The 12,090-nt window shown below is 41.3% G+C and overlaps 1 protein-coding gene across 1 annotated transcript in view; it reads right to left on the bottom strand.

Annotated features, from left to right (window-relative positions):
* ANKRD26 (ankyrin repeat domain 26) overlaps nt 1–12,090 on the bottom strand; it is a 71,768-nt gene that overhangs the window by 3,523 nt on the left and 56,155 nt on the right. Inside the window, exons 39-44 of the mRNA XM_009883697.1 lie at nt 11,546–11,680; nt 10,372–10,484; nt 9,811–9,952; nt 7,711–7,992; nt 6,780–7,015; nt 5,780–6,026 (exon numbers count right to left, since the gene is read on the bottom strand). Of these exons, the coding sequence (XP_009881999.1) occupies nt 5,780–6,026; nt 6,780–7,015; nt 7,711–7,992; nt 9,811–9,952; nt 10,372–10,484; nt 11,546–11,680 (1,155 nt within the window). The remainder of the gene's footprint in view (nt 1–5,779; nt 6,027–6,779; nt 7,016–7,710; nt 7,993–9,810; nt 9,953–10,371; nt 10,485–11,545; nt 11,681–12,090) is intronic.

Genomic DNA, 12,090 nt, shown 5'->3' with positions numbered 1-12,090 from the left:
GAAGTTGTTGATTATCAGAACTAGCAAGGAGGGTAAACCAGCCTACTTCTATAGTTTAAAGATGTTCCATTATAACAGATCCAATCCATACACTGTCATCTTACAGATGGTTAACTACTACGGAAACCATAGCGTTGCAAATACATAAAGCATAGAAGTACTCAGCAGCAATCATTCTTTCACTTGGACAAACTAGCAAGTTCAAAATATTTGCAGTATTAGGAAAATGTGAATGTATCAGTAAGTTTTAATCAAAACCTAAAAGCATAAATAGACAAAGCATTTTGAGTATAAAATACCACCCAATATTAAACAATACTGGCTACAAACCTTGTCATGTATCTGGCTGCAGAGAAGAGAAAAAAGAACAGATTTTTGATTAAGGAGCTGAAGAAGAAAGAAAAACGGCCTTAAGTTCAAAGGTCTTCAGTGAGAAATAAGAACATGGCCTAGATGTAAATGAAGCAAGTAAAAAAATCTAACAATACAAAGACTGCTACAATACAAGAGTGCAGATGGAAAACGAAAAGGAATCAGAAAAGGAACAGCAATTGAGAGATACAGTAGGAAGCAGACATCCCCTTTCTCACATTATGTATGAAAAGTGGTTTCATAAAACGACTGACTCACACTGGTTGCAGCTAGCAGAGTTCACTATTATTTTCTGTGTCAAGACACCCATATTAATTTTCACTAGCCTTTGGCACAACTGTTAGAATTTAAGCTTGACATTTGCTAAACCTAACAACAGGACTCCAGTCCTAAAATCTCCCTGCAGCACTTGCAGCAGACATTCCTTGCCTTAGTCTATGGACTGAGGCAGCAGTTCCTAAGCTATGATACACAGACCACTAACAGTGCCTCGTATTTTTGTTTCATCTGCTTGATTCAGTTTAGTTCTGGATGGTGACATGCTAATTTATAAGCAGTCTGAGAGTCAGCAGAGCAGATCATAAAAAAATAAAAAGGCTGTGTCAAAGATTTCTTTATTCCTGTAAAGGACAGGCAATACACACGTACATCCTTCTTATGACACAAGTCCTACAACATTTCAGCCAACCTCCTTCCAGAACTTAATGAACTGCTAGTTGCTACAGTCACTGTTTGTTATTACATGCACAGAATTTTTCAAGTATTTGTAATTTATTCCTCACTACTGGAGCTCTAATAAAAATAAAAACAACCAAAAACCCCAGAGACATTTGCATGTGATTGGGATTTTACTGGTTAAGGAGCTTGAGTCAATATGAACTTTTTTATATTTTTCAAGATACTTTCGCACTGTCATTTCAAGGTTATTAATTTCTGTAGCATATATATTTGATAAGGAGGAAGGGGCTATACTGCAGTGGAACACATTTCTTTATGTTTGTGGGTTTTTTTGTTTTTTTTAAATAAAATGTTCATTTTTTGCTGAGCTTGCAACATGACCATCTTCAAAATGTAAGGCTACATGCAACATCACAAACATTCGCCTCTCGTATTAAGTAGTGGTTTAGGAAAACTGAAATCTTTCAAGCCTTTAAACTCCAAATTCCTTAGTTATGTCTAAAAGCAGCAACCGTGTCCACTTGCCAGAGGAGCACTTCTTCCTCTTGTTTGCAATCAGCATGATTTACCAATGTTTTTTCCAACAGTTGCACGGACAAAGAGTTGATACCAGCATTTTTAATAGTAGCAGTGTGAAGTATTTTCACCTTCTTGCCCCTGAAGCTATTTAAAAGCTTTTGCACAAACCAAGTTTACATAAACATCCTCCTCTTAAGAATGGCGTGTCCTCTGCTTCAAGGAGCCTGTCTCACCTTGAGGAAGCGACTGCAAGAACCACCAAATCTGCACAGACAGCTTGACTAAAAAAAGAAGTGAAAGAGGACTACCTAAGGTACGCTGCAATTTAAGCTCCTTAACTCCCTGTCATTATGAGCTTTAGTGGCAGGAGCATTTGTAATCTCCAGCCAAGGAGGCACTGCTCAGCTTGAATTTAAAGGCAAGACAAATTCTGTAGAAGGGAACCAGGTTGCTGGAAAAAAACATCTGAGGCATAATTCAAGCAAACAGTGAAGTGAAGAAAAGGCTTAGAGCCAGAGCAACTCTTCTGTCTTTAAATAATCTGGTGAACAGGCAGAGTACTACACAGCACAACTGGCAAAGTACTTCAAAAAAGACTAAAACTGTCATGTATGAATTCTTTTCTCACGCTCCAACTTGTCTACTGAATGACACAGCACTCCCGCAGAAATGACAGCACAGACTGTGCATCTGGCAATTTTGCACTTGGAAACTGATCGAGATTCACCACCCACTACTGCATGCAGAAGGACACATGCAGTTTTTCCCTTTTGTTGCTTCCTGACTTAAAGCCTTATTTTCCAATTCAATCCTCCTTTTTAGACACACGTCAGGAATCCTGTACTTTCAGTTTCTCAGAGATATGGGGCGACTTCACTGTTAATGACATACTGCACCCAGCTGAGGAAACGGAAGCCAGCTGTTCTAAGTGAAATACCCACTTAGATGCATGTCCCCTAGCAACTACTGCACCTCTGAGAACCCTGTTCCTTTTTTCTGAAGGACTCCGAAAGAGAAGATCAGGTCTTAAGACTTTCCTGAATACACTGAACAGACTGACTTGAGGCCACAGACAGTGCCATTACAATTAGTTGTTCCCTAACTGGTCATTACAGGAAGAGGTATCACAAAAGGATGTGCAGCTGGATTTAGTAACAGGGAGGATAAATTCACACCAGTAATTCTCAGTCCCAGAGACCAGCCTTCTGCTTTGATTGAGGGAAAACAGGCGTGCTGAGATTCCCAGTTTTTTCTTAAGAGAACCTGGCAGAAATGGTAAGAAATTGGCAAGTTCTCTGAGGATTTAGCAATATAGTTTTATGCACCCTCATTCAGGGAAGCAAACTATAGAATACTACATTAGAATTAAAAGCTAATCCTGAGAAGACAAACTGTGTATAGTAAGAGCCAATTGTTGTCAACAGAGGAGCTGAGGATAAAGTAAAAGTCTCCGTAGGCTGAAAACAAGATCAGAGAGAACTTCAGGGGACTAAGTCCTATTTACAAAACTGCACTAGGAAGGAGACATTTAGGTATATAAGAAAGCCCCCAAGCTAAGAAACAGAAAACCCCACCTGCCATCAGTAATTGCAGACTGAGGAAGTGTCATACATAATTGTTTAACTTCCTTGAGAGTCTGCTCAAGGCTGATGGGTTTTTTTTTGGCTCTCTTTTTTAAACCTCCAAAGTGAGCCCTCAAAAAATAGTACCAAAACCTGAAAGCACCCCCCAGCATGGCAATCCATCACAAAACGCGAGAGACATGCTCAGAAAAGAAACTTTGTGGTTGCTGTTGAAGTCAGGACACGGAGTGAGAACAGGATCACCATTCTCAGATCTAATGCACACTTTCCTTGGAATCGGCTCAAATGTTTTTCACAAGTAGATTTGGGAACTATTTTTCCCAAAATGTTCAAAGCAGTCTCTCTTTGAAATATATATCTGCATATGTTAGCAACTTGATAAAAACAACGAGCTATGAAATAGCCTTGTAATATACTTAAGCTAGTAAACCAGTAAAGGTATCTATCTTGATATTGACAGAACTTTGAGATGCCCAGAGTTCCAATTTCTTCTGGAAAATTAAAATGGAAAGGACTACCTGAAGAATGTTGCTGTAATTCAGTTAAGAAGCACAGAGTACTCCCACATTCTTTCCCTTCATTGTGTTTTTTTCCTGTTTCTTCTTCTTCAAAAAAGGCACAACTGTTAACCCTTTTCTTTTAAACTAGGGCAGCTTTTTTCCTAGAAGTGGGATGGTTTTCTCCTTTGCCTTTTTCTTCTTTTAACATCCTGGTCCCATCTCTCTATCCTTTCTCTTCCTCACTTGTTCCCCGCTCCCTACCCATCTTGTTCCCTTGTACTGGCCGCCTCGCTATTCCACTTTTGCAGTGGGTCCCGGAATTTTGCCTCCTTTCCACTGCCTGCATGCAGAACAGCCCTGCAGATGGTACGGTACTGATCGCCTCCTGAGTTCTTTCTGTACTGTATGTCCACCCCTCACACCTGAAAAACACATTCATGGCGATACAGAAAAGTTCACCTCTGCAACTGATACTGCTACACATTACCTAGAATGCTTTGTCTGGTTTTGGTGGGGTTTTGTGGTTTTTGGCTTTTTTTTGGGTTGTTTTGTTGTTTTTTTTTTAACCCAGGTGTGGTACGTAGACACATTGTTTAAATGGGTTCTTTCCAATGTGGGTGGGACCACTGAGCTGAGATGCTCTTAGAAGTGAACGAATACTTCTCAAATTCATTCAACAACAGAAAATGTGAGGGATAGAACACTGCCTGAATAGAGAAGCTTGGCCGTACCTCAATCCTATGCTAGGTGGGAAACTGATTACAACTGTTGACATCTGGTTTCCAAATCTTATGATATCTCACCATTCTGTGAGGGATACGCAATCAAACTGACTGCTAATTACAGGGCATACTTTGACCAGAGGCATTGCAGAGGTTGCAGCATGGCTGCAAAATCAGAAAGCCGTGAAGACTTCCCAAGTGGTTAACTTTACCTTTTCATGTAATAACACATAGCAGGAACTACAAAAACAAATGCCTCCATACATACAACCCTCATATGCATAGCATACAACCCACACTGAAATATAAAGTGAGAAGTTATGGGATCCCGTTCATATAATCCTATTTTTGAAGCATCCCTTTGTTGGTATTAATGTACTAAAACAAGTTCCAGCAAAGAAATTCCCAGAATGAAGATCAGTGAAGAAGGAAAAGGTGTCTCAAAGATGCCTGATGGGATTTTGCACTCATCATAGTTAGCTGTTTTAAATAGGTCATACATACTATACATTAAAATTAAATTAAGATCTTAGCTGGGAACTTCCTATCACAGAATCATAGAAGCGCTGAGGTTGGAAGGGACCTTTAAGATCATCAAGTCCAACCATTAACCTACCCTGACAAAACCACTTCTAAACCATGTCCCCAAGTACACATCTACCCTTTTTTTAAACACCTCCAGGGATGGCGAATCCACCACCTCCCTGGGCAGGCTATTCCCATGTCTAATAACCCTTTCAGTGAAAAAATGTTTCCTAATATCCAATCTAAACCTCCCCTGACATAACTTGAATCCATTTCCTGTCGTCTTATCACTTTTCACCAGGGAGAAGAGGTCAGCCCACACCTCTCTACAACCTCCTTTCAGGTAGTTGTAGAGGGTGATAAGGTCTCCCCTCAGCCTCCTCTTCTCCAGGCTAAACAACCCCAGTTCCCTCAGTCGTTCCTCATAAGACTTGTACTCCAGACCCCTCACCAGCTTTGTAGCCCTTCTCTGGACACGCTCCAATGCCTCAATGTCCTTCTTGTAGTGAGGGGCCCAAAACTGAACACAGTACTCAAGGTGCGGCCTCACCAGTGCCAAGTACAGGGGGAAAATTCCTATGCCACAGTATTCTTTATTACAGTTTCTCTTGTAAAAGAATGTAGTTACACAGTTCGTTATTTCGATGTCAGTATTTTTTTGGTCTTTGAGCACTCTTGGAAATTTGTACAACCCTGATAAGCAAAAGTCTTCACCCCTACCACATACAGTTGCATACTTTTTTGATGATTAGCAGTTGTTTTGGCATATCAGACCATATGGTTTGGAACTATAATGGATTCTAACTTTAGGATAAAAAGCATAACCTTGCCTATGGATACTCTTTAGCAGTAGTTGATAATGGCATTTCAAAATGCTTACCTTCGCCACGTAGGCTTCAACCTTGTTCCTTGACGATAACGCGTTCCCGGTTGGGCTTAGGAAGCTTCCTCCTAGGCTTAGACTTCTGTTCAGTGCCAAATTGTTGCCAAGATGTCCCAGTTCAGTTGAATACAGAACTGGACTTGCAGCCAGACCTCCACTGACAATGCTGCTTGCAATTAAAGATTTGCTTCTATGGCGCTCCTGAAGGAGCTTAGCGTTGGCTTCTGCTAGTCTCTCATTAGCTCTGAAATATTCAGAAGTATACAAAGAATTATCTTTGGTAGTAACACTTTCGCAAAGTTACCCTCCATGTCTTTGACTATTATTTGACTTCTGACAGTGCAAGGGATTAAGAGCATCCAAAGCAAGAACATAATTTGATTTGAGTTTTTTTGGAGAATCTATTTCTAAGAAGTCGCACTACCTGCAAGGAGCAGCAGGAGTTACCAACACTTAGGCCTTCAAAGCAATCTGTGAATGCCATGTGTTTACACAGCGCTTCTGAAAGGTATGTCACCTGCATAAGAACTCTGGGCTACTCTCCCTTTCCCAAGGAAAGCTCAAAACTCAGACACACTGCTAAAATGGAAGCCAATAAAGATTTATTTATTTATTTTTTCTTCACAGAATCAAATTCTGTTCTCTGAAGGGCCTATCCTTATTCAAGCAGTATAGGATGTGAAATTTATGTTTTCTGCCATACACAGAATAAGAGGAGAAGCGTTAGAGATTGGCAAAAAGCCTGCCTGTTAAAACACAATCAAATTAAAAAAAATACCCCACTAATGCCATGATCAGTGGTGTTACTGCTGGAATACTAAAAAGAAATTAAGACAGTTCTAATGAAGGGGAAGGGTCTTAAGGTACTTTCCTCACAAATATGTCATCTTATGCTTACATACATAATGCTGGCCAGATGAAGAAGAGGGATTTCAGGAGGAAAATGCATAAGGAAAAACTAGTATCTTATTACTACTCCAAAAAAGCATGGACTTACCTTTCCAGTTTATTTGCTAGGCATCTTCTAATTTTTACTTCCTCCAGATACAGCTCTTTGTACCTTTCCACTTCTGCCTGCGTGGATTCTTTTTGAAAAATACTGTCTTGTTGGGTATTTTTTATCCTGTCCAATTCACATTCGAGATCTCTAATTCTGTGTTTTAGCTGGTTTCTCAGTGAAGCGTGATGACTGGCTCTGATTTGCTCTAATCTGTCTTGGGAGGCTGCCTGCGTCTAAAGCAGATATTGCACTTTTAACCACTGCAAAGAAAAAGAGACCTCTCCCCACCAGTCAATTGTATGTACCCGATTTCAAGGGCCCAGCTTTACTCAGGAGGCAACTATGCCTTCTCACTGCCATCAACAATCAAGGCAGAACCCTGAAACTACCACGTTAAATAATTCTTTTCACTCAGAAAGAACCCTCCTCTTAGCACTATTATTCATCAAAGCTACTAGTGAAAGAACACTGTCTCTGTAGGACAGGGCATATAGAAAAGGATTCCTCAAAGAAATTATGAGGATCCCTCACCTCCACCCTCCCCCACCCCCCCAACTTCGGTGACTTCTTTTCTGAGCAACTTCCCTTGTACCGTGACAAAGCAGGACCTGTCTGTCTGGCCACGACAACTGTAAGTTGTAATACCCACTCAAGGATAAACAGCAAGAATAAGACCAGGGGACAGCGATATATCCCCAAAGAACTGCAAAATCAAAATCTACCTTGGGCAAGCTTTTGATTCAGGGACCTGCAGGCACGTTATACACACATGAAAGCACTCTTGCTCAACCATATTCCCTTCAGGAAGGACAGAAGTACAGCTCTAACACACAGAATCAGGCACCAAAAATAAAACACTAAAAAAAAATCACAACCACAACAAAAGTATCTAATAGAGACTACGGACACATGTGAGAAATCCACTTACCTGCAAAAACAGATTGACTTCTTGTAGTTTTTGTCTTATTTCTTGTCCAGCTCGTTCTTCCATCTCTCTTTTATATTGTTCTATTTGGCTGTGATCCACCATGTTAGTTTCCAAACGGTGTTTGAGGTTAGCCACCTCTTCTTTCAGCTGGCATTTGCTCTTCTCCAGTTTTTCATGGTTGCCACGCATGGTGGACAACTCTTCTCGCAAATCCTGATTTTGTGCTTCTAGCTGCATGCATTTTTTAGACTCTATCTCCAGCTGCTGGGAAAGTTCACCAACCTGTAGACAGAAAAAAAAAAAAAAAGAACATAGAGTGATATAAAATTTGTCAATTCTGTGAAAATCAGTAAAGGGGTTGGCCATCGAGACAGTATTTATCATCTGCTGAGTCAGTATTAAAACCAAAGTGAAACCAGGCTTTTCTCTTACAACAAGAACAGCTTTCACATAATTTCTGATAGGATTCCTCAGGTTGTCTTCCCTTCCCAGGTCTTCTGTAGTAGGTCACATACCAAGAGGTACCAAACTAGCAGCCTTTCACCCACAGGTCTAGATTGAAAAGCACTAGGGCTATTCTTCCGTGAGATGCTTGTGCCTTCATGGGAAAACAAACACACCCATAGCTAGCCACCTTCTGGTTTCATCAGAAACAACAGGGTTCATGCTTTAGAGGAATTTTTTATACGCTGACAACACAGTCAAAGCTTCATTACAGAACTGACAAGACAAGAAAAGGACGCACCTTTTTTTTTTTTCTATTACACTGAAAGATTTGTAAATAGTGGTTCAGAACACAGTTTTTACAGCAGTGATGGAAGAAAACGTATTCTCTTTAGGTCAAAGCTGCAGTTTATTTTCAAAAAGTTGCAGGAAATATCAGACTTTCAACAGGTCCCTAAGGTCAACTACAGCTCTGTCCTGTTCCCCCCTGCAGAAACATACCTTTTCTATACCTACTGAACATAAAACATGATGTCCTGTCTTTTTTTTTAATAAAAGTGTGGAGGAAACTAGCATATTAAACACTTGAAAGAGTCTCTAACAGAAGGTAGAAACTTTGGGCTTATTAAAAACTGCCTAAATGTAATGCTCTTCCCTGTCATTCAAAATAACTCTTCTAAAAAGAAACATAAAAATGCTACTAACTTTTGGACTAAAAATGAGCCACTGCAAAGGCAGTTGACTCATTCTGCAGTACCTTCTAAATACAAACATAGCTCTGAAACACGGCTGCTTTATCAACAAATCTGAGTAATGAGTGGAGAAGTAGACAAAAGGTTACATGCTACTGAACAGCCACAGCAACCTCAAAAGCACTTCTGGGAACTCTGCTTCTAAGTAGAGACTAGGGAAAGGTGGGCTGAGACAGCTACTATTGAGCAATAAGTTACAGGACTTCTCTGCATCACTTCACTGCATCATGCCCTGGGAAGCAATGACACCATTTAGAAAAGCAAAACCTGAACTGCCTGCTGCTCAAATTGTGCCTAAGACAGGGCTCAGGGGCTGATCGTGGGCAAAGTCAACTTCATTAGTTGTTCGAGGTATGTCAGCGTTACTCCTCTCTTCCAGAGAAAGAATTAATCTGTCAGACCTAGAAGATGCTGCCATAGCCTCAAGCTGCTCTGAGCTCTGACCCTCACCCATGGACGTGACTGGGATGGACTGCAGACCTGCCTGCCCCTAAGGACTCGCTTGGTGATGTGCACTCCTGGCTGACCCTGCTTACTGTCTCTGGGCTTGTTCTGCTCTTCTTGGTGAGGGCCTGTGGGACTGTTTCCTGGTCCGTGAGGTCACAGACAGTGACCTTGCTGTTACTCTTGGCTCACCCTTTCTCTACAGAACAGCCTGCCCTTGAAGTGGCCTTGCAGATATTGCTTTGCACATAATGTTTTCATCTTTACCCATAATGATAAATACATCAGTATCAGTTATAGTCACCCTACTACTCTATCTGCAGAAGGAGCATCAAGAAAAGTCAATCAATTCCAAAATACAGCCAAGGAAAAAAAAAATCAACAGCATGAAAAGAAGTATAGCACAGGTTTCAAAAGAAAAACCACCACCAAAAAAAACCCCAAACAAACCAGAGCTCACCTTTGTTCTTAATCTACCAACTTCATTGACCATTTCGGAATACCTGTTCTTCATTTCTCCCTGCAAATTAAGCTGGGACTCTCTCTCTCTCTCCTCATACACCCTTAGTTTCTTCATAGCTCTGTTCAGAAGTCTCTTCAACCTACAGAACAAATTAGTGAAGAAAACAATGATGCAAAGGAACAACTGGTCTATTTCCCGTACTCTTACGTAAATAGTGCAGACATGGCTTCCTTCATCTTTAATGTGTTTGACGAACCAGGAATTACTGAGAAAAAACACCATTCCCATGCCACAAATCAATTGGAGGGTCCAAATTTCACCTGAAAAGAGGAATAAAATACCTCCTTCCCTCCCAGGAGAACTGCAGGGCAACCTGCATTTGCAGTTCTTTTGGCAGCTATTGAGAACTATGGGCTTATGTACAGAAGCACCTAGCAAGAACTAACACGAGGCTTGAATTTCCTCACAAACAGTTACACACACCTATTTTTACGTTAAAGTTCAATAAAGCTTGACTTATACCCAGGGATACCTGTTCACCATCCTAAAACCCCATACCTCTTACAGTCTTTCTGCAGTTCGATGTTTCTTTTCATTTCTTGGTCCAAACGCAGTTCGACTGGGCGTTTCAACTCTACCAGCTTCTTCACCTTCTTTCTTTCACTCTCACACTTTCAAAGTAGAAAAACATGACACATACAGCACAGGAACAGTATCTACATGCAGTATGTGCATCTAGCATTCTCCACAGAGAAGCTGCAGTACGTCTCTATCTGTTAGCCAAATTCCACAGAACATGAAGGCATAGAATTCCCGAGAACATTTAATCATTTCATGTTTCACATCAAACAGGCCAATACCTAACAACAGAAACAGATGCCCCCACTGAAGCAAAGACCACCCTCTTCTAACGCTTCAAGGCAAAAAGATGGAAAAGATGCTGGAGAACACTTTCAGCAGTTCCTGTGCTCACAGAAGGGATTACATACGTATGCACATCACAGGAGAACATAGATCAATCAAAAGCTTTCTTGGGATCTTCAACGACCAGCAGGCAGGGGCTTGTGGATGAATGTGATCTTTTGGAATTCTTCAATGTTTTATTCCCTTCTGCCGTTACCTCCATCTCTTTGTGACTATTTACTTATTCACATGTTGTTCTTCCTCTTGGTGTTTTCTCAGCCAAACCAGAGGAGAGCTGGCAGCTGTTTTAACTTTGTACTTCCATTTTTCCTCTACAGAAAAGGAGAGAAGGGAAAGACTGCCCCTTGGGGACTGGCAGCCATTTCTTGTTTCCCAAGCACTAGTCAACTTGCCCAGAATTCCTTCAGCACATTCTTCTGCAAGGCTTTTAAGCTGCTGCTACCCCGAAAACACACAGCAGCTTCACCATACATTGCACTGGAAACATTTTAACCCTGCCCAGAAACCAAGGGGTCAGAAGATGACCAGAAGGAACCTAAGAAAGACCTGGGGAACTGCAGCCTTGCTCACTGTGCTCAACAGATTGCAAACCACACTGGGAATTCTTCCCAACAGAACCACTCCTGAATTTACACAAAGATACCCAGCTAGCTTTTATTTGCTTCCTGGATGATCCCCAAATCACAAGATACTCAGAGCCTGAATGGCAGGGATAACAGAAAAAGCTGAGTATGCAAGAACTTGACAAAAAGGTGAACACTGTTCTCCTGGGTATTGGCTAAGCATCTGGAGAATCTTCTGGACTCACCTGTTCCACGAGTTCAGCCTTTTCCCTGTCAAGCTGAGCAACACGCTCTTCAAGGTGGAATCTTGACTTCAATTGCTCTTCCCACATGCTGTGCGAATCCTTTAATGTCAGACCCAGCACATTCTGCTTTTGCATCTGTGAAAGCAACAGTGGCAAAAGAAAATACTAAGGTGACTGGAAAGACAACACTGCACTAGAAAGCAGTAACTTTAATGGAAACAGGCCTAAGGTCTCCTCTTCCCATCCAACATCTACGGTTAAGCTTAACACGGAGTGTAAAACACACCTCAGGAAACATAACCAAGAACAGCAATTGAAGCCGGTGGAAAGAACAAACACTTCAGAAGGGACAAGATGAGGTTTCATCTCTGGGGGATAAAACCACACACACACACACACACACACACAAAATCACCCTACAACTCCCAAGTCCAGTCTCCTCTCTCAGCTGTCAACCACAATGTCCCTCCTGCCCACAATATCCATCTTATCCATCATCTGTCATGGTTTAACTCCAGTAGGCAACTAAGCACCACACAGCCACT

The sequence above is a fragment of the Charadrius vociferus genome, unplaced genomic scaffold, assembly GCF_000708025.1.
Source record: "Charadrius vociferus isolate BGI_N301 unplaced genomic scaffold, ASM70802v2 scaffold43, whole genome shotgun sequence".
NCBI lineage: Eukaryota > Metazoa > Chordata > Aves > Charadriiformes > Charadriidae > Charadrius > Charadrius vociferus.
The sequence above is the reverse complement of the archived record's forward strand: the minus strand, read 5'-3'. Positions and strand labels throughout refer to the sequence as shown.